This window comes from Falco rusticolus, chromosome 2, assembly GCF_015220075.1.
Source record: "Falco rusticolus isolate bFalRus1 chromosome 2, bFalRus1.pri, whole genome shotgun sequence".
NCBI lineage: Eukaryota > Metazoa > Chordata > Aves > Falconiformes > Falconidae > Falco > Falco rusticolus.
In genome coordinates, this window is record NC_051188.1 from 97707283 (window position 1) to 97734128 (window position 26846).

The 26846-nt window shown below is 36.9% G+C and overlaps 1 protein-coding gene across 12 annotated transcripts in view; it reads right to left on the bottom strand.

Moving 5' to 3' along the window:
- Positions 1-26846, bottom strand: part of STS (steroid sulfatase) — a 121146-nt gene that overhangs the window by 12889 nt on the left and 81411 nt on the right. For all 12 annotated transcript variants that reach the window (XM_037377533.1, XM_037377527.1, XM_037377538.1 and 9 more), the window contains 2 exons: positions 22304-22463; positions 19544-19665 (listed from right to left, as the gene is read on the bottom strand). In XM_037377533.1, coding sequence (XP_037233430.1) covers positions 19544-19665; positions 22304-22463 — 282 coding nt within the window. The remainder of the gene's footprint in view (positions 1-19543; positions 19666-22303; positions 22464-26846) is intronic.

Consider the following 26846-nt stretch of genomic DNA (forward strand, 5'->3'; position numbering starts at 1 on the left):
GATCTTAAAAAACCAAAACAAAACAAAAGAACTTCCCCCCACTCCCCACTTCTAAGCTGAGAGAATTCTCTAGAGAGAACAGTGGAAGTGAAGGAACTTGTGAAACTAAAAACAGAAAAGGTAAGCGACAGGGGTTGCAGAAGGGAAAGACTCACACAAGGGTTTGTTCATTTAAGAGGATCACAGGAAGATTTACTATCAGTGAGACTAGAAGCTCAGAAATAGGGAGGGAAAGGGAATAAAGATGGGAAAAGGATGAAGATAAGGTAAAAGAACACAGTTCAGAGGGGAGAAAGGGGCTGCTCTTTGTCCAACAAAAACATGATGTAAGTAACCTGAAGACTCAGGAGTTATTAGTGAAGGAAAAGTGAATTTTATCCTGTGACCTACATATTGTGAATTAGATACCTGATGCTATTTAAGTCTTACATGTAATTGTGCAGTTTTTCATGTATGGTGACCCTCAAAACCAGTAAGTGGTCTGCAGCACTTGCCTTCTACTGTTGAGAAAATCTCAAGAAAAAAAACTTTCCTGTAGACTGTAACATGCACAACTGTAAATATCAGTAAAAGATATGTCTATGTATCTATGGGAACTTGTTACTTATTGTTGCAAGTTTCTGTACAATTTATTTAAAAGATTACTTTGCCTCTGTGTCTTGATATTCAGACAAAGGCCGGTGACAAGGAATGAGGTTCAATAAGACTTAATGAAGTTTATAAAGTGGTTTTGTGGAAGGAGACCTATGCCTTTACATGAAGAGCTGCCCCAACCACCAATAACAACTATAGGAAAAGAATAAAAAGATTCTCAGAGAGTTGATAGCTAACTGACAAGTTAAATGACTGTTTTAGTCTTGTGTTAAAAGGAAAATTGAACAAGCAAAGCAAGTGGCACTTTCTTAATTAGGTTTTAAAGATCTTTATGCCAGTGTAACTTAAATCAGGATCTGTATCTCATCCATGTTTTTCTTTTCTGACCATTCTTGTCAGTTCTTTCATGACACTGATGCATGGATAAAATGCCACTCTGTACTGCAAAACCAATTCACTATTTGTATTTTACTATACAGTCTAACCTGGGTATCTTATTTTTTGCATATATGTAGACAGGTCCTTATTTGAACCTCTGCTGATTTAAAAGAAAAATGACACCAATTAAATGACATGATTCTAAAATTCCCAGTCAACTTCGTAAGACTCCCATAGTGTCATTCCTGACACTTAGCAAAATAACAATGTTTCTCACATCGTGAAAAAGGGGGCAAAGTATTTCTAATTTTAAGTTCAAGGTACTGAGTAGGATTTATTGTTCATTGCTATGCTGCTGCTTACTATGCAATCTGACAGTCTGGTCACCTCACCTAATTTTGGATCACTGCAATGTGGAGGTTTTTCTGCCACCTAGTTACCAGCCTATAGTGATCTGCTTCTTACCTGTGTTAGAAGTCTCTGGATGGCCCGAGGTTGTAGCCTTTCCTGCAGCTCTGTGCTCCCATCAGCTCCTGCTCCTGACGACTCCCTGGATGGACCTTGAACCTGAATCACCACTTTGCCTAGCCTGGGACTATTAGTGGACCCTGTTGTCAGTACCCAGCTCTGCTCACTCTGCTTGGGTGCTAGAAGACGTTGCTCTGTCAGTAAAGGCACAGGCAGTGCTGGGACTCACTTCTTTTTAGAGTGAATTCTCACCCCAAGTTAGAGTCAAACTTCTTGTCTCTCCAACGTTCTCTAGTCCATCTTTAACTTTGCTTTCTAAGATCAAGTATCAGTCTTCAAGGTGCTGCTGCTTATGGAAGATACCACAGTGTTGACAGGTGATGAGTTAAACATCTCTCAAGCATATATATTAACTGATGTGGCCAGAAAATAGAGAGGTTTTCCTTCCTTGTTCATATATGTTACTGCTGTATACTGTTTTTAATGACCCTTACTCATCTTGAATGATCGTTCAATGACCTTTGAAATATAATCACTAGCTGCAGTACATCTGCATTGACTCTGCTTGTGATGCCTGTATATTTCTCATATTAATGTATTCAGTTTCCTCTGTTCCAGTTGTAGCAAATAAGAACTAAAGCTCACTTCAGATATTTCAAATTAATTTTATTTTTGTCATCTAATTCATCCCCCTGCCACTGCACAATTGTTCCCTACAATGTACTTTTTAAGAGATCTCTTGACGGATGGAGTCTTCTATTGTAACTTTTGTGCTACTATCATCCATTTCCTTTATTGTGGAAGACAAAGAAATTTTATTGGCACACTCTTTTCACTTAGTGTTTTATCTACTAACTTTTTCAAATAAAAATCCTTCACATACTTTTGCTGGAGTTTAAACAAAGATTTTGGAGCAGATGATTGCCTCGGAGTTCATTTGGGTTGTTCCATCTCTCAATTACTTGTTGCATTGTCTGTTCTAAATTGCACTTCTACGCCTTTTGTAGAGTTGTGGTGCACTGAAGTGAATGTTAAAATCCCTGTGAATTTAGTGAGAGGATGATTCCATCTCATTTGCCTCCAGTTCAACAAAGTATTTCCACTTAGCTTAAGAATACAAATAATAACCCCATGCTTAAATGTAGCAAAGTACAATGTCATCGCTGACTGAAGATGCTGTGTGCTCAACTAGCTGTTTAAACAAGGATCTACCTATGCCCCTCAACTCCCATCAAGTCTCCTACTTCAAACTAAGTGATTATTCTTTTGGTGATATGTGCTGCTGCTTAATAAAACCTGTTTATTTCTTTGCTACACTGATACTGATGTATACACTGTCAGTGATTTATTTAATGTTGTCTCAAGGTCTATAGGAAGAAGAAACCTGAATCAAGTTTTACCAAGTAAGACAAGTGTCCTGCTCACTGGACAACTCTACCTTGTAGAAAAATCAGTGTTCAGCATTCAGATCTTACCTCCCTGAAGATTAAACTCATGTCTGCTTTGCAACATCCTATATCTCCAAACATAATTCCTCACTCAACATCCCCTCAGTAAAATCTTGTTGCTTTTTCCCTTCCGGAATATACATGGACATGTATACATTACATCCTACTTAGTGTATCCAGGTAAGCTGAAGTGTTCTTGAGCTCTGTGGTGCATGGACCTGGGTGTAGTATTTGAACAAAGCCTTTCCACACCTCTTGAGCCTGCTGGAGAGATTCAACAGCATAGAATAGTCCTACACAACGTCCAGAGCGCTCAGCTGAGATGTAATCAGCCATGGAGTAAGTTCTTAAACTAGAAGAAAGCAGCAATGGAGCTGGGAAACTCCAGCCATTGTCCTTCATTGTCTGCATTTTATCTCCTTAAACTTTAATGTGTAAGAAAAATTGCTAGGACTTCAGGCAATGTTTGATTTCTCTCCTAAAAATGACTACAATCCAGATTCTAACTTAAAACTTCTAGCCAATTATTTTCATGGGCCACAAAGTGGGGGGATGGAGGATGTTGGGTTTTTTTTACCATGATACATGAGTGACAAAATTAATTCCATTTCATTTTTTCCCTCTAATGTCTGAAGCACAGTTGAAGGAGGGTAGGTAGACCACTGCTGCAAATGATGCAGTAAAAGCAATGTTTATTCTCTTTGGCTTGATCTCCTATTTTTAACTACTTATATAATTCAAGATAATAATTCTAGTGTGCCTCAAAATATCTTTCAAGTGGACATTTATGTCTCAAACTTAATCCAACATTTATTATTATTTATTGTGGCACCATGAGGTCCAGGTTTTGTTATGCAAGACAGTTACAAAGATGAGTTAAACAAAGCTTCATCCTTGAGCATGAAATCCTACACCTTTTTACTGGTCTAAGAGTATGTTCCTATGGACTATAGTTTACTTTAAGGGCTTTAGCCCATTATTTTAGGAAGTAATATAAATAAATAGAATATAAACCAGCTTGAAGTCTAAAGTCATTCAGTTACACATTGTACTTCCTCAAAATTACTGAAAGTGCTTTTGGCATTACATTACAAGATATAAATTTTATATATGCCCTCCTTCCTCACTGCAGTTAAAAGTGATGACAGCACTCAAAGGATATTGTGAAATACAAACATCTGCATACTGGTAGTTGTTTTTTGGCTTTTGAAGCTTACATTCAATTTTTAATTCCTAGTTCTGTAAACTCAGTTTTCATCTCTCAATTTTAGCTGGTTTCTTTGCCAAAACACTCTTTAAAGATCTGTGACAATAGTAACGGTAACAAGAAACACCAGGAAATGTTTTTCTATTATATTCACTACCACGTCTCCTTTCTCTAAGCATTTTTATGCTATTCACAAGGAAAGTAACCATATATATATTCCTCATCTGTTGCAATGGAAAAGAAAATGGATTACATAAACGATTTTCGGATGTAAACCAGGTCTGGTTTAGCATTCAGCAGTGGTTTGCAATAATCCATTCTGCTTCATACTATAGTGCGTTGCACGCTGACAGACTTTTACCAGAACCTCAGCCTAGTGATTAATTAAAGCATACAAATTCAGGCAATTTTTACAGGGTTGCTTAATTTTCTCTTACAGTTCCAAAGATGCTTCTAACTGGCTGGCATTCACACTGAACATGCCCAAGATAAAACTCTGGCTTTTTACTAACACTGAGTTAGTATTCCTAACTGAGTTCTTAGCGCTTACACTGTGTAGACTTACCCAAAAAGGAACCTGAAATTCAGTTAGTATTAGAGATTAGGAATTTTTCCCATCAAACTGCATTCAAATGGAAGTCAGGCCAGGCAAATGGACTCGGTAAACAATTTTACTATTACCCAGGTCCTCACCTTCACTTTGAAAAGTTTTCCTGTCTTGCTGAATCTCACAGGTCTGACTAGTTCTAACTTCAGCACTTTCAATCACTGCTTTCTTCTTGTCTGTCTAACATAAAAAGACCAAAAAGCTAAATGTAAAAAAGGTTGCCTGCTTCCGCAACTATCTCCCCAAGAACAGATCAGAATTTGTCAGAGGAGGAATAAGATGCCCCTATACAGACATATTACACACCCATGCAGATCCTTGGATGACCAAGAACGCAGATAACTTAAGATTTCCTAAAAGGTTCTTTGCTACCTGCCTAAGACACAATGTGTTCTCATACACCTTGTCCTAATATGTAGCAACAGAAATACAAAATCTAACAATGAATAGTGGCAAGGATTTGAGGTCAATGTAGTCCACAGAGTGAACAAATTGCTTGAAATTGGTTAGGAAAGACCAAGTATAATTGTCATGGGAACTTTTTCTTGTGTGTCCAGGCAGAAACTGCATTGACAGGCTCAGTCAAGCAATGAGGTTTACATGTCAATGAGATACAAACCTGTTGCTGACTCTTCCATGCCACAGCAATAACATGGATTTATCAGGCTTGACAATATTAAGAAATACTTAGCAAGGAACACTAGGGCTGTTGTGCATGTAGACACTGCCCTTGTTAGCTGTAATCATTTGCCAACACCTTATGTTTGAGCAGTATCCACTAACGGAATAATCCTTTGTAGCATTCAAATTATATATACTTAATTTTCTAGCTTCATTATGAGTTAACAATCTATAAATGCCTTCACATTTAAGATGTGTTAGAGACACTGTAAAATGTTGATTTTTGCATATTTTCTATCTTCAAAATATGAACATTTCTCTTGTCTACTTATAATTGGATTAAATGCCTTGAAAGACATATACTCAAAAATATTCTGTGAAATACAAGTAGTACATTTACTTTTCTTTAGTTCAACCTGCTGATTGCTAAATATTCAAATATACTTCTCAGAACTTAGGATTTTTTTGCTTTCTTCCCCCCAAAAAATAACCCCAAACCGCCTAAACCTCAGTATGTGGTAACTATTTAAAAGTACTGGAAGAAATTAGAACACTTTCTAACTGCAGATCTGAAATACTTCGGTATATGAAAGGGGGCGAAAAAGGAGGCCTTTGATAATTCTCAGTATCTACAGGCATTGTATAATCTATTCAGTATCAAGTTCCAAAATCCAGTTAAAGCATTTCACAGCACCTTTTCTTGAGTATTACAGCCTCACTGTGACCACCAGTATGGTTTTCTAAGACAGCCTGGTATTTGGAGCTACTTGGCATTCCTGAGATCACCAGAACTTCTAAATGACTTAGCAGGTTTGCTAGGGCAGAGCTGAATGAAGCGAAGCAGATGAACAACCTGTACTCTTGTACAATTTTTTGCAATTCCCAGTTGCTTTTCTATCCACTGAATGACTATGTTTCCATTGGCCATGAAACTAAAACTAAGACATTTGTGTTCAGTAATTTTGTGCTAAGACAACCCTATTCATACACTTTGCAAGATTTTTGGAAGGATAAACCTGCAAACTGCCAAAGTATGATATTGAATAGAATAATCTAGTTGTAAAAAAACCTGTAAATGTTGTTAATATTGATAAATTCAAATATCATATTCTATTTCAAATATAATTCATTTTTTCATAATTGATTTCATTTTATTACAATCCATATTTGAAGTACCATAATGTATTTTCTAACAGCTAAAGAATGCATCCGATTACCAACATATTTTCCATAATAGAAGGACAAAAATAGAGAAAGAAAATCAAAATAATGTATGAAGCTTCAAAGTTTTCCTTCAAATTTTAAAAGTGAGCAATGCAAACAGGACTCCACACAGAATTCTGTGTGCTCTCTGTAGCTGTTTGTTGTTTTTAAAAAAAAAATAAAAAAAAAAATCAGTTATTCAAGCCCTCAATTTCAGCATGACACAACAGCTTCATTTTATTCTCTCCCTCATTTGCCTGATTCTAGCTTTGGTGTTCTTATGCTGACCAGCTCTGTTAGGATAAATTCCTCTAAATTATAATTAGGTTTTGTAGCAAATTTCAAGCTTTTATGGCAAAACTTCTCTCTCACAGCACAATTCAAACAATTTTCACTTCTGTGAAACATATGTTCCTCCTCATATTTACACATAAGCTCATGCCTTCACAGCATACATACAAAAAAAAGAAAAAAAAAGTTTTGTTTATCTTTGGCTTTCTTCTAAGTTGCTTTTTGAAAACTGACCTGAACACTCATGGGCTCCAGCTGTTTCTGAATCATAAAGATATATGCTCTTAGAGCCTCTGGCTACAGCTGGAAATTGGCTTTAGTAGCAATTGCATTGTTTTCAGAATCCAAAAATAATTGTCAACTATAAATACTATAAGCAATCTACCAAGCATTATTATAGAACTGTCATTATTATCCTATATAGGTGCAACTCATAACTTTAAAATTTATTATAATACTTCTGAATGAAAATTACGTTTGAGGATTAGGCTTTGAGAAAGACAAAAACATGATATCCTAGAGTGCACCTGATACAGACAAAGAGATGGGAAGAGCTTTCGTGCAAAAAGCATTGTTCTAGCTTCTACCTTGGGTATGCTGCATAAAACAGAGGGAAATGCTACAGCAAATTCCATTTTTATATAAATGCCTTAATATCCACCGTCTACATGCTGTGTGCAGGAACTGCATTTTCCCTTAATGCAACTTAATCATGTTTAGGAAAAAAAAGTAACAGCTAATTAAAAGCAAACAGCAATGTAATTGCAACAAATATCTGTTTGCTAGGCTGAATGTTGGGATAATTGAGAGATGAAGAAAAGTAAAGAAAATGCATGAAAGGGCCTCCATGGCCAGCTGTAGGAAAGAGAGTGGACTAAGATCCCAGTGGGACTAAAGAATTTGCAGTTCTAAGAAACTGTAGCCATGAAGAACTACTGAGTCCAAATTTTAATGTTTTCCACAGCGCTGTAGAACTGGAATAAAATGTATTCAGAAGAAACATCACAGTGTTGAGATACCATTTGTACAGAATAAGTAATTCTTCACTCAGGTAGAATTATTTACTCACAATGTCTTGTCTACCATTTCTACTTCATACTTTTGTAGTGCTAGATTCAAAATCATCATGAGACTATCTACATTTTGCTATTTCTTCTCCCTAATTAACCTTGTGTTTATGTATTATGGTAGTATTTTAAAAGATCCAAAAAACCAATGAATTTACAGTGCTGGCTTTTGGAAGATAGAAAGTTATTTAGAGTTTGGAATTGGAGGGGGTTGGTACACTTTGTTGGGAAAAAAAGAAAAAGGTGTGAATCAACTCAAACCTCCCAAAATGACAATTATATAAGGAGGGGCTAAAGTAGAGAATTACATGTGGTTTGGAAGCAGCAGCAGCGGCACAGTAGGTCAAGACATCATTGAGCTCAAACTATAAGGCTTTGCTGGCTAAGTAGTTTTGCTAACAGGATATGAACTGACACTTCTTAACTATAATGTTTTTAGGACTGAGATTCAGTCTCCAGTTGTCACTGAACAGGACCATATGGATGGATCAGAGCTGAAAACCTGCCTGTACAACATCCTATGGAATTGAAGAAGCCCAGATAATATAATCTTGAAGACAACTGAATCTTGGACTCTACTTTTCTCACTGAGCAAGTGAGATGATCAAGAAGCTTGCTTCTGTGATATAATACCATTTAAAAATTACTGTACAACAGACAGGTAACGGGTTGCAAATGAAAAATTGGCACACGTGGTAATGGAAAATTATCTTACAGATTACTAACATTTCCTAATACTAAAATGGTCACCCTTTCTTTATTGAACTAGTGCTAATTCTAAGTACTAAATTATCATGCTCTTCATAGGCCAATACATTTTTGGATAAAACTCTGAATAAATTTGAAAAATTTATTTTAGGGATTTGTTCTGTACTACTTCATGGACGTTGTTCTGCTAAGATGTCATTGAAAGAACTATGACAAAACCTACTAGTGACATGCAGTCTCTTTCAGTTTCTAAAAGCTTTTACACAACTACATCTACAAAAATTCCCTACTAAGAAAACAAAACAAGAACAAACTAAAAAAGCTGGATTCCTTTCTTCCCTTTAGTTTTAGGAAATTCTGGATGTCTTGTCCTCTAATGGTTTGAGACCACATAAAAAGCTCTGAAATCAAAAGAAAGGTCACTGTACTGGAATGTAAGTTTTTCTCAGGCTGAGGAATCAAATATTGATTATTCACTGATTATTGAATATTTCTGGTTATGATGTCTTTCTAAAGTACTGATCAGGACTTACATTCAGAAGCAACTACACAGTACAGAGTGCACATGATCCACAGATGCACACTGGCCTCCAGCATAATATTGTCCAAGTGCAACCACCCTCTGAGCATCCACTGTTTTCTCTACAATTATTTCTTCTGCCTTTCATAGCATGGTCTTTTAAGGCATACTAGGAGTCATCTTGCTCTCGGCAGTCAGATTTCCAGGGAATTTCTCTAATAAACAAATATTTTGGTTTATTTTCTAGAGTCATAGTATGTTAGAGGCTGTGGCACACAGAATACTCTATGTGGGTTGTGCATGTTTTAACTACTTCCCTAGAAGAACATTGCCTAAGACAACATATGCCATTTAAATCCAATTTTAAAATTAGGATGAATCAGCACTGTGTTCTGAATGAAACATGCAGAACGCTTCAGGCTCAAATCCAACACTGACCTAAAGATATTTTTGCAAGTGCAATGCTCCAGAAATCATTACAGACCCACTTTTTATGTTACTTGGTAAGCTGAAATTAATTTTTGAAAGTTGCAGTGCATTTTTATCTACTCTTGTATGTGTTTGTTGCTGTTTATATTTTTTTTACTATTTCTAACTTTATAAATAATATAATAGATAAATAATAGATAAATATAATAATAATAAATATATAAATATAATAGATAAAAATAGATATAAGAAGAGGGAAAAAATAGATTAAAAATTACCAGATATTTGTTCTAACTCGGGTATTTTTTTCTATTGAAGGGTTAGCTATGGAGTATACAGAAAAAAAGCCCAAAAACCTGTAAGATTTTTCTTTTGTACTGTCACAAGTGCATGACACAGTATCTGACAGGAAGCCATTGAAGCTGAAGTTTAAAAAATACTGAATTAGCTACTTAAATTTTAAATGCCTTTGGCTTTATATGATCACTGAAACCTGTCAACCTTTCTCTGTTCACTAAGAACATTACTAATTTAGGTCAAGATATCTTGGATTCAATAGACCAATATGTTATGGTTTCTATTTTTATACGAAGAAAAAGCACTATGATATGGTCACTGAAAGTCTGTGTGTATAATGTCAGTGTCAAAGGACATTTACCACGGTCTTTCACTGGGGGAATGGCTCTCTGAGACAAAATTATTCTTACATGAATATTACTATGACTAAAGAAGTCTATTCTTTCTGGCTAGAAAGCAAAAATTCTTGTGACAGTAGGAAAATCTTACTCCTTCAAATGTTTATGCTTTCCTTCTTATCCTTTCCCATCTGTTCTTTTCTGAGAAAATACATGAGGTTGGTACGATAAGATTTGATTTAAAAAAAAGATATTCTCCTTGTAAGAAAACAAAATGTTTCCTTGACAGCAGTTATAGTCACATGGTAGTATTATGTCTCCCTTTCAAGATGTTGTGCAAAAGAAGAAAATCTTGCATCAAACTTCTGTTAAATTTACCCTTTGTGTTGTTAAATAATGAAAGGAACTATAACTGCCAGCATTCTCAGGGTCAATGTGATTCCTTCCTAATCTGTAACAGCATTCTCCAAGTTCTTTGTTCATGACAGAGAAGGCAAGCAAACCATAAATGGAAAAAGCTCCTCAGGGAAGCAAGAAAAAGAACAGGAAAAAGCTAGGCAAGGATATGGGTATGGGTTCTTCCAATGGGTCTGCTGGGTATGACAAGTATACACCACAGTCTGCATATGAAGCTACCACAGCATTCATTCACAGAACCATAGAATGGTCAGGGTTGGAAGGGACCTCCAGATATTAGGGACCTGCTAAAGCAGGTTGCACAGAATCGTGTCCAGGTGAGTTTTTAACATCTCTTGAGAAGGACACTCGACAGCCTCTCTGGACAGCCTGTTCCAGTCCTCTGTCACCCTCAGAGTAAAGTTTTCCCTCATATTCAGATGGAACTTCTTGCATTTCGGTTTGTGCCCTTTGTCCCTTGTCCTGTCACTGGGCACCACTGAAGAGAGCCTGGCCCCATCCTCTTGACACTCACCCTTAAGGTATTTGTAGACATTGATAAGATCCCCTCTCAGTCTTCCTTTCTCCTGGCTACAGGCCCAGCTCTCTCAACCTTTCCTCATCAGGGAGATGCTCCAGCCCCCTGACCAGCTTTGTAGACCTCCCTGATGGACTCCCTCCAGTAGTTCCCAGACTCTCTTGAACTGGGGAGCCCAGAACTGGACACAACACTCCAGATGTGGCCTCACCAGGGCAGAGTAGAGGGGGAGGATCACCTCCCTCGATCTACTGGCCATGCTCCTCTTAATGTATCCCAGGATCCCATTGGCCTTCTTGGCCACCAGGGCACACTGCTGGCTCATGGGCAACCTGCTGTCCACCAGGACTCCCAGGTCTTTCTCTGCAGAGCTACCTTTCCAGCAGGTCAACCCCCAGCCTGTACTGGTGCATGGGATTGTTCCTCCCTCGTGCAGGACCTTACACTGGCCTTTATTGCACTTCACCAGACTCCTCTCCACCCAGCTCTCCAGCCTGTTTGTGTCTCACTGAACAGCAGTGTGGCCGCCTGGTGTATCAGCTGCTCCTCCCAGTTTTGTATCATCAGCAACTTTTGCTGGGGGTACACTTGGTCCCTTCATCCACGTCGTTGATAAATAATTTGAACAGGACTGGACCCAGCACTGACCTCTGGGGAGCATCGCTGGCTACAGGCCTCCAGCTGGACTGTGCCACTGACCACAGCCCTCTGAGCTCTGCCATCAGCCAGCTCTCAATCCAACCCACTGTCCACTCATCTAACACACACTGCCTGAGCTTACCTGTGAGGATGTTACAGGAGATAGTGTCAAAAGCCTTGCTGAGGTCAAGGTAGACAACATCCACCACTCTCCTCTCATCTACCCAGCCAGTCATTCTATCATAGAAGGCTGTTAGGTTGGTCAGGCGTGATTTCCCCTTGGTGAATCTATGTTGACTACCCCTGATAACTTTTCCTCCACATGATTTGAGATGACCTCCAGAATGAGCTGTTCCACCACCTTCCCAGGCATGGAGGTGAGGCTGACTGGTCTGTAGTTACCTTGGTCCTCCTTCTTGCTCTTTCTGAAGACTGGAGTAACATTGACTTTCCTCCAGTCCTCAGGTACCTCTCCTGTTCTCCATGACCTTTCAAAGATGATGGAGAGTGGCTTGGAAATTACATCTGCCAGGTCTATATGGTAGATTCACCATATGGCAAGTTCACCATATGGCAAAGAATGCAATGAAAAAATTATTCTCTCATTACTAAGAAAGTAATAAGAAAGTGGGTGGAAATAATTTCCAAGAATTTATTGATTTAAATTTCTTATTTATATTAAGTAGCAGCAATATTAAGAGATACCTTTAAAATACCAAATATTTAGAGATACCTATAATACTTTCTACTTTAGAGAAAACAGAACTGTTAAATTACTTTGTGGATGTCTGAATTATTATGTTTCTTAAATGCTCTATGGTGACTGAACAAGACAGGGATGGTATTTTCAAATAGAAGTATATTGTCACCACTTACACTCCAAAATACCTTACATACAAATTAATGCATTTCCATTTGCTAGTGACATCCACTAGCCTCACCTACCCTTACAATGAGAACTTGACTGTAGAAAAAATCTTTTAACCTGGTTCTGTAAAGCTTCATAGATGTTTCCCAATTTTTGTTACCTGTCTAGACTCCATCTCCTGAACTCCCTGTCTCAGGACAACATTGTGTTCACAAGTTACTTCTTTAAAAATATGAATTCAGTTTACAGTTTTTAACTAATAAGACTCAATAGGATATTACCAAAAACGAAGCTAGGAATGGCACTGTAAATATGCAAGCCCTCTTTATTAACAAGGTAACCCTTATTACCCCTTAAGGCATGCATATCATAGTCCATTTGAATGGTAAGGAAAAGTGCAAGGTATTGCTCTTCTTACTTTCGTTTCTCCAGAAACTGGTCTTATTTTAATTCCATTTCACATCAAAGGCTGTACCTGTCCAGACCAGACGTTGTTAGGAAATGGCCCCTCTAGGCAGATTTTTCCTGCTTTGTCCTCTCTTTATTATGACTCCAATGTCTTTAGTCAAACTAAACCTCGAAGAAACGCTTCAAAAAACCCACTATTCTGTAAATTTATCTTATGCATCCAGTCTGAAAACTGCAAAACAGAAAATATGCCTCTTTCATTCTCTTTTTGCCCGTTTTTAACCTGTAACAGCTGAAACTGCAGAAAAGGCTAAATGCACGACGGGGAAGTTCCCATCATCCCTAGCTACAGAACAAAAGATGTCTCATGAACTACCATAGACAGCTGGATGCTGGAGGACATTGCAACAGCCAGGAATCTGAATAGCTATGAATTCTGTGATAATACAGAATGAATCCATGGTTGGTGAATTTGATTGAACTATTTTCAGTAACTGCAGTAGATCACAACATACAAAAAACTAATAATAAACAATGATTGAAATGTATCCAGTTTGTTAAGTGAGGCAAAGTGGAAAAGTTTTATGAAAAGATTTTCAGTGAACTTCTACTACCTTTAAAAGTTATTGTATTTGCATGATAAGCTAGTTTGGTTCTATTGTCTAGTGGGCTTCAATTTAACTTGCCATAGCAAGTCTTTTTCTCTTTTGTTTACTGAATGACATTTTCCACTGAATAATGAAATCCATTTTGAAATAGAAATGAAGTGCTGCTAGTAAAGTCACTCTAGCATTTATCAGAAACATTCATATATTCTTATTAATAGTACCAAAATACCGTGAAAATCATTATGTCTTTATAGTACAGAATGCACTGCATTACATTCCTCGATGTTTATTACACAGGATTATAATATATTACCTCTTTATCAAATAAAAATTTTGCACACACAAAGATGCTGTAGTTCCATTAAACTGCAGATTTGCTCTGTAACTGATGAATTCTTTCCTTATAATTAAGTTGTCATAGCAATGTATTTTTAATAGTACTGATTCGTATGCTAGTAATGTTCTGGAGACAGAGCTCTTTGATAGTTTTTTAGTATTCAGTTATGCTAAATTATAACTTTAACAAGTACACAGGTACTGGTCTACTTGCACTAGCAGAAGAACATGCAATCAGACTTAAAAGAAGGCCAAAGCCTAATCTGACATCCACAACTAAAAAAAAGCTACATAAAACTTTGTGTGGCACAGCTCAAGAAAGTAAAGGCAGATCCTACACCTGTTTTCTTTTAAATGTAAATGCTTAATGAATCCAAAACCTGTAAATTATTACACCTTCCTAGGCAGAAAGGGAAGTTCTGGGTCTTTCTCCAAATATGGTATTTTCTTATATTGGTAGTTAAATGCTACCCCGGGCAACAGTGGTGAATAAGCTTTGACAATGGAAAATCACAGTATTTTTAGCATGTCTTTCTCTCTGGTTTTTTTTAACAAATCAATTACATTACACATATTTATAAAGTTTCAAAATAACAGGAAATCATACTTTAAGGACTAGAACTGTATGTCTTGGCTGTTTTCAAGGCACTGATAGCAAGTGTCAGCATGCACAAGTGTGAGAGAGACAAGAATCATGAGGAAAGAAAATTGCCTGAAATGTCATTCTTTTTTTTTAATTCAGAATGTGCAGAATAATGTGAATTTTTCTTTTAGTATCAAGCAAAATATAAATGAATCAAAGACAGATTAAGAAAAAAATTGGTGTTAGCTTATTTTCTGTGGCTGAGAAAGGAGAAAAGTAGAAGAAAGAGAGATTCTTTTCCTCATGTCTCTCTAGAAAGGATAAGGCTTAAATTTTGAAGTGTTAGTTGAGAAGAGCATTGTGTAGCACATATCCTCTAAATGCTCCTTCAAAGGGCTGATGAAGGAGAAAGTAAATTGTGAATGCAATAACTGAACTAACTAATATGTCTTAATGCAGATGCCTATTGATTTGGTTATGAGGAACATTTAGCTTCTAAATATATAAATGTAAAATGGTAATTGTTCACTCCGAAGTTTCTGACCTTCCTTAAATGATGTGAAGAAACATCATTCTGCTTAATTCAGGCCTCTAGAAGCTTGTAAGCAAGGGAAAGGTGTGCAAGTACTATAAATTTAACATACACAAAATTTACCTGTTTCATATATATAGCCTAAAAGTAAAAAATTAAACCAAAGTAAGGGTTTTTTGGATTGAAGCACAGTGGAAATCTAACAATGCTAAAGATAGTTACTGTGGGAACTGGAGTGATGGAGGCAACAAGTGACCAAATGGCCAAGAACTTTTGCTTCCCTTTCAATTCCTAGTATATGTATTTTTCTTCAGGATCAAAGGTAATCTTACACTTTGAGTGGCTAGGAAAGAAAGTGCAATATGCTAGCTGAAGCTGACATACAAACTAAGACTTCCCAGAAAATAAACTTAGTAAAAAATATGAGAATATATGCATTAATAAGTGCATATATGCAATCTTTAAAATTAATAGAAATGACACATTTAATGGTGGGTTTAGTAGTCTATAATCTAGTCTCAGATTATTTGTAAAACTGGGTCCTTCTAATAAGGGCCTATCATCAGACCAGTGCAGAAGATACTGGACATCGCTGGGGTTATTAATTTCACACTATCACAGTTTCTTCTGCTAAGCCTCAGGTCCAGTGGGAGGCAGAGCTGGTCAGCATTTGGCCGGTATTCACAGGCATAATCTCCAGGTAGTACATTTTTACACTGTTCCAAAGTAGCTGTAGTCAACTGCTCTGTTTTCAGCTGGGACAGAGTTAATTTTCTTCCTAGTAGCTGATACAGTGCTGTGCTTTGGATTTAGTATGAGAATAAGGTCGATAACACACTGATGTTTTAGCTGTTGCAGAGTAGCGCTTACCCTAAATCAAGGACTTTTCAGTTTCCCATGCTCTGCCAGTGATCAGCTGCACAAGGAGCTGGGAGGGGACACAGCCAGGGCAGCTGACGCAGGCTAGCCAAAGGGATATTCCATAGCATAGAGTGTCATACTCATTATATAAACTGGGGGCAGTTGGCTGGGAATGTGCCAATCAGTGCTTGGGGAGTGTCTGGGCATCGGTCAGCAGGTGGTGAGCAATTCTATTATGCATCACTTGTCTTTCTTGGGTTTTATTCCCCTCTCTCTTGTTATCTCCCTTTTCATTACTATTATTGTTGTTATTATTAAAATTATTTTATCTTATTTCAATTATTAAATTGTTCTTGTCTCAACCCACGAGTTTTACCTTTTTCCTGATTCTCCTCCCCATCCTACTGGGAATGAGGGGGGAGCGACTGAGAAGCTGTGTGGTACGTAGCTGCTGTCAGCTGGGGTTAAACGATGACATCAACCTAGCTAACTATCTGGAGAACACAGATCAAGAACAATACAAGTCTCTCCTGATCTAAAAGGTAATTTATAGAACACAGAAAGAGACAACTGTTCCTTGATATTTTTTTCAATAATTTCCTGATTTTTCTTGGATAAAGAATATTACACCTTCAAGACAATCCTTAAGAATATTAAATATCTGTTTCTGGTGGTACTCTGTGAATTAAGTGCTATTCACCTGGCTACAGTCATTGGCAAGGTGCAGCTAAAAGATGAGAGATCCTACAGCCATTTCTGGACACTGGAAGATGTGTGTGTTTATGGAGGAATCTGGGCCATAAATGTGTTAGGCATGGAATACATGCAAAGATAGGAATGGTGATCAGTCTATACCCAAACCCTGAAGACTAACAGCCCTGTAACTGATAACAGGAGCATGCTGAGGTTAAGTGAAAGTTGCACACTTTTCCAGCTTTCTAGTCTGTCTTTAATGAACATGGCCTCATTCACTTTCTTGGATGTATTCCTAAGTATAGAGAATGTACTGTTGCTATAGGATACTTCTAATTTAGTTCTTTGCTGCTAGGCAAGAGCTCTGCAACATTTTGAATTAAATGTTTGAAATAATTGCTTCTCCAGGAAAAAAAAAATAAATACAAGGCATTGCATTATATTTCTGCTTTATTTGTTTTCATTTTCACATACTAAAATATCACTTAATAGTAGCAGAAATAGTGACTGGATGACTTTGAGATTAGCTGTAAAGAACAAGCTTTGGTGGGAGGCTAGGAAACAATAACAGTCTAACTAGTAACATCATGCACTTTGAACTTATCAATTGCTTCAGACAGAGCTGCTGAGATATCAGAAGAAAAACCAACTGTACTTGGTTTTCCACACAAGTACCCACAGCAATGCAGACAGCTTCAGGTGCATGCAGCTTTAATGCAAGTGTATTTATCTCTATACAACAACATGGGAGACAGGTGAACAGAGGCAAACCATTGGCTGAGTGCAACAAATACCTTTGAAATATGATTGCATTGTCTACAGGGAAGAGGCATTTCTGAAGATCTGAGACTGAAGAAGTAAGAAAGAAGATGTTGAGCATTCCCAGAGGGCTGCTACAAAAGAGAGTAGAGAGGAATACCTGGCTATTGCCTGCTTTCACACTCCGATGTAGGCTGACAAGGTACTATACCAAACCCCCTTTGTGCTGGTTTTGGCTGGGATAGAGTTAATTTTCTTCACTTAATTTTCCTATGGGGCTGTATTTTGGTTTTGTGCTGAAAACAGTGCTGATAATACAAGGACGTTTTTTATTATTGCTGAGCAGCGCTTGCACAGTGCTAAGGTCTTTTCTGCTCCTCACCTCACCCCACCAGTGAGAGGCTGGGGGTGCACAAGTTGTTGGGAGAGGACACAGCAGGGACAGCTGACCCCAACTGACCAAAGGGATATCCCATACTATATGATACCATGCTCCACATATAAAGCTGGGGGAAGAAAAAGGAAGTGGGGGATGTTTGGAGTTAGGTGTTTGTCTTTCCAAGTAACCGTTACATGTGATGGAGCCCAGCTTTCCTGGAGATGGCTGAGCACTTGCCCGACCATGGGAAGTGGTGAATTAATTCCTTGTTTTGATTTGTTTGCGTGTGTGGCTTTTGCTATACCTTTTAAAATGTCTTTATCTGAACCCATGAGTTTTCTCCCTTCTGGTTCTCACCCCCATCCCACTGGGAGGGAGGGAGAGATTAGCTTTGTGGGGCTTAGTTGCCAGCTGGGGTTAAACCATGACAAATTTCTATACAAAAATCATCCCAGTGTTATGAAAATATTATTGCCAAATTCTGAGTGGGCTTTCCATTTTGATTGCCTTGGAGAACGAATAAAGGGAGAACCACAATCTACATTGTTGCCCCTCAAGTAAATACAAGAGACTAGTCCTTCATCATCACTCCCCTTCATTTCCCATTAAACTCCCCTTCAGTGAATAACAAAGCTGATCCTTTCCTCAGACAAGGGGTACTTCATCTTGCAAAACATACATAAAGGTGTATGTTTGAGAAAAACAGCTTTTCTGCCTGCCTGGAGCTCTGCCTACTTCTCTCCTTATCACGATGCAGAGTAATTTCCTTCAACCCTGGGTACAAAATAGTATTAGATACCACAGCTTCCGATTGCTTGTTTTTTCCCTTAGGATTATTCATCAAATGGAAGATACATACACAAAGTAGTGGTAAATAAATGTTATATGTAATACTTTCCCTTTTCCTACTTTAAAGTTGAAGACAGGTAGAGAATCAGCCTGCAGATGACCAAGAAGACAAAGGTTTTGACTCATTTTAAGTTTGCACATTAACTATTAAGCAAGTTCTTTCCTAAGGTACTTAAATAGTGATACGCCAAAGCTTGGCCTGGATAATCATTCTGAAGCTGTAACACAAATCATCAAGTTGAGTGTCAACTGAGATGAGACAAATGTGTTTGACTTCAGCACAGAGATTTTCTAGAAAGGGATATATGAACTGGCTCATGTAGAAGTTGCTACCAGAGACAGTGAGCTGTTAGTTAAAAAGGAGCAAATCAGTGGGAAATGCTTTTTTCCTTGGCCTACCAAGTGGAATTAGATAATTTATATAAAGCATTAAAAGGGATCCAAAAGACTGTTCATTTATTGGATAGTTATGCCTTTGACTCAGTGATTCTCCTACACTTTGCTATCCCAATAATAAAAATGGCCAGGCAGACATCATACTTGTGCTGTTATTCTAGCAAGCCATCCTATTTCCTGCACATTTCCAGGAAGTTGCAACAGATAACCTCCACTACTTCATTCTGTAACTATCTCTGAGGCAATTTAAAAAAAAAACCAAAACAAAACAGTATTTTCAGACACCACATATTTCAGTATTGTATTGATATGTAATGTTAATGCATAGCAACAAACTAATGTCAAACAGTAAAATGGTGAATAGGCACATTTTAGTAAAAGAAAAGTGAAAAGGAAGGAAAAAGGTGAGATATTTTAAAGATTTTTTTTGTTAATATATCCCAAGGCTTTTTCCTGAGTCTTTTCAAGCTGCAATAAAAGTTATATGAAATATTTAAAATATGAACAGGCAAGTTTCCTTACTGTTTCCTGGATGCCAGCGCACTGCATTTAAATATGCATTACAGTAATGGAAGAGAAATTCATGCTTGGATCGGGTAACTTTTCCTTGAAGTAAGGGGATCAGATCATGTCCATCAATAATTCTGAGTAAGAAAGCATTTCAAAATCAGAATAACCCAAACCTTACTTTACTGAGAATATATTATAACTCTGCATTTCCACTACTAAAAAATAAATCCAACAAAAATAAAACCAACACCTCCAGTTGGTAAATTTGGAGAAAAGCCTTCAGGTGCTCTTCCCCTTTGATTTTTACATTATTTAAGGAAACATTAATTTTACATTTTGCCATTAGGAATGGTTGTTTCTTCAATCCATTTTTATCTTTTTTTTTTTTTTCTTCTTTTTCCTGTGAAAGTGACCAGACGTGAATAAATTGCTAAAACCTGTTCCTCCATGTACACCTGCTCAAGTTCTTTGGGAGCAGTCTGGCCAAAGTAACCCTAAAACAACCATATGCTGTGCTGTTGTCAGCATCCCTGGAAGTAATGGTAAGAACTCTGTCCAGCAAATTATGTATTCCAGACTTTAAGACAGAAGTAGCAATTTCAAAGTTCAAAATGAACTATGTTTAAATATGTATTTATCAACTACACACATACACACACACATATATATAAATATATATATATTTAAATATAAATTCTTTAAATGCCACTGGATAATTTTGTTCATGCTTTGAAGGAGTCAGTCAATTTACATCAAAATGGAGTTATAAAATAAGCAAGGCATTTAAATGTTTCCATAAATTACACCTCTGAGTTGCTGGAATCAGCCAGTAGGGGAAAAATCACAATCTGTATTTTTGACCTGGTGTGAATTATAAATTTTACAGGAAGTTATATAGGAAATTAATTTTTGCTGATATACAGATCAGCAGGTAAAACTTTTTTAGGCATTTTGAGCAACATCTCATAAATACTTTCTTTAAACTTTAAGGAAGTTTAAAATGTCTGGTTTTTCATTACCATGTAAAACCCTTTTCACATTAGTGTAACCACTACAAGACAGGGAGCAATTTCATTTAAGCCATAAGGTACATATGATGATTAAATACTTGGCTGCAATTGTATGCAACAGCACCATTCTGAGTAAGATTCTTCTCAAAGGATGGGCAGCAAAACACCCTGGAATTCCTAAAGCTATGTTGTTGTCTTATTAACTGCTTTCTGGGTACATCCCTGTCAGTGGGGGTCTGTTGAATTACAGTCTTTCCCACTTTCAGTTTATCCTGTTTTCTTGCCTGAGTAATGCACTCTTGTCTCCACCCTGCAGGCTTGCTCACCATCAGGCTGAGAGCAGGACAGATGCATGTCTATTGAACAGTTTCTGTTCTACAGCCTGTTGATGGGGAAAAGGGCATCTCCAGCAGTACGGCTACAGTACTCTTGGGTTCCCACATACTCGTTTCAGGGGGATATATGAGACTTTTCTTTCTGATGTCTTCTTTTTCTTCTTTAACTAGGAGCACCTCCTCCTTTTGTTTTTAACCTGCTCCCTTCCAGTGACTGAATCCTAATCACAGTCACTTCTATTATTTCTCAGGAAGAAATCAGTGCAGTGACAGGAATTCAGCTGCTGGATCAAAAATGCTTCAAGCTAGACCATGACCTACCATGAAGCAGTAATTATGGCACCTTGTCTACAAAGAAGAATCAAGAGTGGAACAACTTGCAAGTGGAAGTTACAGAAGTATATTGGGATTTCTATAAAAAAGATCTAAATAAAACATTGGTGCTTAGTCTTCACCAAAGCAATATGAAAACAAAGTGCTTAACGTGCCTACATTAAGAACAACCTGAACTGCCTAGGTTTGACAGAGTTTGTGCTTGTAGGGGATCTCTCAGAACCAGCGTGACTAATTTTTCATGTCTTACACATGTCCTGCCCCACCATTTCCTTCAAGCACTCAATGAACGATCATTAGCAGAGTGTCTCTGCTTACCACTCATTTTCCCCACACCGTTTCTGGATGCTTTGTGCTCCAAAGTTTTTTGTGTGTGGCAAATGTGTTCAAAGCACATGCATATCAGCAGGTTTCTCCACTTATTGGATTTGGATGGCAACAGAGTTTAGGTGGAGGCACTCTACTGCTGAGACTGGGTATCTCCTGAACAAGACAAAGCACAGGGATTTAGTAGTGTCAATAAACCATCTTATGAATTTTAGAAGTCTAGTGGGTTTTCTAACAGGCTGCAAAACTCTGTAAGGGATTATTTTCGCTAAACTGGTAGAGAACAAAAAATCCTGTGAGAAAAGCCTAGCTGGCATTTTGATGTTGTACTTTGTTATATTTTGTTGCATATATTGTTATACTAAGCATGCCAAGGTTGAGCTCGTAACGTTTGAAATAATTTACACTTGTAGTTCCTTTTTCTACAACATCCACTCATGCAGAACAAAGCCTTTTTTGATACGACCATTTTTGCTTTTAGTAAATAATTCTAGGCCTGATTTTACAGTATGTTGCTCTTGGTGGTATTCTCTTATCTTCTTGTTACTTGGTGCTTGTTCTGCAAGTTAAGCTGTATTTACACACATTTCTGCAAAATATATCAGCATGTCAACATGAAAAGAGACAACATGCTACTGTAAGTATTGACCAAAAAGTGTCTTTAAAAGCTAGGTTTTTCTTTTCCTTCTCAACTCTTAATAGACATCACCAGAATGTATAAAACACCCATGAGACTTTCTTTAAAACAGAGATAATACAGAGCATACCTGTCAGAGGGTAACTGTGCCTTGGCAAGTTTGACTACTGTAGGAAATATGTCCATGTTACTTGTTGGCTCATCAATATAGACACCAGCCTGTATCACCCCAGGCCAACGGAGAAGCCCTGGCACACGAATACCTCCTTCCCAGTTCATTGATTTTCCACCTGAAAAATTAAAGTTTTGTTTGCTACGAAATCAATTTCTTCTTAGAAAAATACCCCTCCCCAAGATTCATATTCCGAATATTAAACATTCTGTCTAGCTAGAATCTTTTAATTAAATATATTTATCTTATTTTTAATTTGTTAGGATTAAATTTTCCACCTACAACCAGTACCTTTCTCACAGTAAATCTACTAATATGTATTAGAGCTCATAAAATTCATTTAATTTACAAACAAAATTAAACAACAGCTGTAGGAGATTAAAAGGCACCTTACAGGAGTCTTCATATAGAATTTAGTCCAGATAATATGCCACATAGGTATGTGAAGATAGGACCGAAAAACAGGAATCAAAAATAAATTGAGGTATGTCTAGATGTCTGAGGTATGAACCCCAAGATGATGTATGGTATTTTATTGAAAACAGTGCTTAATGACTTTAGATAGAAGAAAGTACTAATTTAAGCATGTTACCGAATTCTCCAATGCATTAAGAAGAAACTCACTACAGAGATGGTAGATCTCAGGATGCTGTGAAGACCTTTTTGACTTCTACACCAACAGTTGCATGAAACACACAATCAGTTGACTGCATTCAACACTACGCTGCAGCCATTTCCTTTGTTTCTACAATATCCATCACTGCCCAGTCCTCCTGACATCTTTGCAGAAGGGCAATGTATTTATTCTATGTCAACATTTCTACCATTGCTTAATATATGACTGACTGAACTCTGAAAAGCTATCACAAGCACTATTATTAATGTCTTACAGAGTCATGTGACTATGTACAGCACTTCAAGTTGATCTTCGAAATTAATATATCACTTGGAAAAAAATATTTCTGCTAAATAGATGAGGTTTGGATGTGGTCTGAGCCACATGGCATGGTCTGAGCCAGGCATTTACAATTAAACTGGAATTGTTTTATAGAATAGAAATGTCTGAAAGAAGAGGAATATGTGTGTTAAACTCCTGCCATTAACTGAATCAAATAGCAATTCATGGTTCAGACAAATCTACTACTAGCCTGTTTTCCCTTTATCTCCCTTTTTCAAATAAAAAACTCTCAAAAGAACAAAATATTAAACTAAAGTACTTCAATAGTTCTGTCTTTTCAGCCTCTTAGACCTTCAAAACACCACACAGATATCGGTATCTTCAGCGTCAAGCCCAGGCCTTGCCAAACATGTTGTCTACCTTACTGACTCCTTAATGACCTTTTCCATTTCAGCATTAGGGCGAATCAGAATCCACTTGGTTTTCTACAGGTTTTTCAGTGCTCAATAAGAGTTTCTACAGGTTTTCACTGTTCATAAATGCAAGTGGCAACTTCAAGAGAGAAAACTCTCTTGTACATAGATCTTTACTCATATATGTATATATAGTCTTGTGGTTGAAAAAAACTTGTGTTTCTTTGTTATATCAGATTTTTGCTTTTTTCATGGGCTTTATCAGCATTCATAATATTGAATAGTCAATAATTATCTAGTCTGATATCAGACAACTTAGTCTTTCTAATATCCAACATTACGTCAAGCAGCAATCTTCGCTTAAGTTACGAAAAGCAGTGCCAAGTTCAGATCTCAACAAGACTATCTTTCTTTTAGAGCAGTCTTAAAAATTTACTCTTATGGCTGCATCAAATGCAACTCCATTCTCACTCCAAGCTCATGGCTACCTATACTAAAACTCAGGAATGAGATGCATGGATTATTTTTGCTTACATTCTTGTAAAAAATATTATTTTTGAAACAAAAATCTAAATCTAGAGATTAAATATTTTAATTTAATTATTATTAATAATAATTAATAATGACTGGGGAATACTATTAATAATTTAATAGTAGATTTAAGGTTATAAATATGTTATTTGGTGAGGTTTAGAACACCTGTCACTTAGCAGAAGGAAGTGTTCAGCCAACAGTATGCTGATTGGTTGTTAATATGGCTGGGTCAAGACCAGTGTAGATGTCAATAGACTATGTGCATCTGTGCATCTTCTGTAGAAAAGATGACTCTATCCATGTGCAACAGTAAGTAGGTTTTTAAAAGTTTAGTGGGGATTATGGTTACCTAGCAGGAAAGTGTAAAGATTAATATCCTGACGGAGCTATGGTTCATAGAAAATCCTGTTGAGTAGGAGTAGTTAAATCTGAATAAAAATACAGGGAAAGTATAAGGACATAAAATTACAGATATCCTCAAATTCAGATATTTTCAGTGAACAGTTATGGTTGGGAAATTATTTAGTTCATGAGCTGGATCCTAGTTCTGTGTACATACATATCACAGCAGCTTGTTGGCTTGACAGTATGGACAGACAGAAAACTAACAGCTGATCTGTCCCATAGGTAGCTTTAAATGCAAGGCTCCTTTTATTTCTATATACTTGTCTGAACCTGCTTATAGTGCTAGCTAGATTGGATTGTTTAAATAAATACTCATTTTACTATTTTGTCCTGTGTAATCTGAACACAGAGCAATTTCAACGTAAGCAGTGAATCCCATTCCCACACATGCTGCAATGCTTAAAACCTAGATATTGGATCACTTTCACAGCTCCTAGGTTCACAGTACAATTTTCTTGAATCACTACAAACATGACAGAAAACTTGCACATTACCAAGCACAAAGAGAGCAGCACTTAGCAAACTCTGCCACCCTGTTGTGAGGTACAAAAAGCAAAATGGACTCCACAGCGGGGCTATCTTCTTGCTTATGTCTATGAAGAAGTGCTGCTGTTTTCCTTTCAAAACACTAATTGGAGCATAATTTTTTTTATATATCTCTGGAGGTTAGGAATAGCAGGGAACCAGGGCAGGAATTACAGGTTGTTGTGGAAGACTGTCTTCTATTATCTATGCCTATGTGGTGTTCATCTTTATTAGAACTGTGTTTAGTGACATCACTAGAGTGGCTTAATGCTACGATATGATTACAAATCCCTTGACATGTATTGTCTTTGAAACCTTAGCTGGTAAACATTGTTCAAGCTATCTGCACTATTTTTTCCTTAAAAAAATAAATCAAGGTTTCACTGGTATTGCTTGAAACATGAAGCAAACATCCAAATATTTCAGTACCAGAGCTTTGTATTTTGCTTGGACATGACAACACTGAAAAAGGGCAGCAATCTAGTAGTCTGTATGCCTGGCAAACTCTAGGCAGTCTCATTATATATTATTCTTGTTCTTTTAAATTATTCTAAAAATGTTTTCAAAACAGTGTAAAACACGCTGGGCTGTATTTTCATGCTTAGCTATCTATGCTGAGTAGTTGCACCCTTCAGTGTTACATTGAACAATAGCTTACATTCACGTTTCCTTGAAAATCTGCAGGAGCAGGCAGAGTACAGACATAACTCTCTGCAGTCATCCACGACATGATGTCAGATTTCCATTTGAACCTGATTTCAAACTTAGCTAAAAGATTATCTTTTTTTCTCCCTCTGGTTTAAACTGACTGCTATTACCAAACTCTGGGAATAGAGCTTTTACAAAGGATGATATACAAAGGGGAGCTCTGTGGCATATCACTATTAATATTTTGAATGATGAAAACTATTTAAAATTAGTTTCTCAGATCACTTGGATTATAACCATACAACTCTTTCCTTCCTTCCTCTATTCTAAAAACTAAAATTCCAAACCAATTTCTTTTTATTTTAAATGATAGAAAAATACAAGGAAATTAATTATTCTACCCATTTGTAGTGGACTTCATGCTACAAATATCAGCAGTCAAATAAGGTTACTATTATTTACCTTATAAAATGATCAAACAACAATTTATTTTAAATGACATCACTCTTTATTTTACTGATTCATCATCTGTTTCATATACTGCTTTTGTTAGTTTTGAACCTGAGCTGTTCTTGTACAGGTGAATGAAATAGACATAGCTGATTTGGACACCTTCTCATTTGACCATTTTTCCAATCAAATGAAGTGGTCTCTCATTATATTTTCTGTTTCAGTCAAAATTACATTATGGGTTGATTATTCAAAACTCTGGATCACTTCAGAGAGATTATAAAAATACAGTACATTTGAAAAAAACAGGTAAATTCTTGTTCTCATTAAAGTCAAAAGTGAAACTCCAATAATTACCACTAAATATGCAATAGTGTAAGTTCCTGAGGCCAAAGCAATGGTCAGCTTGATTTCTCTGTGCCTTACAGACAGGAAGAGGTTTACCAATACCTTCAAGAAACACCGTTGAATGAACATATCACTGCAGTATATGAAATTGAATAAAAGTAATAAATTTCAATAAAATATTTGATAATTGGTACCTCCAGTCCTTGATTAGCTCTCACAGATCTGTAGTAGATTTAAAAAACCAGGTCTAAGTCCTTAAGAAATATTATTATTTTTCATA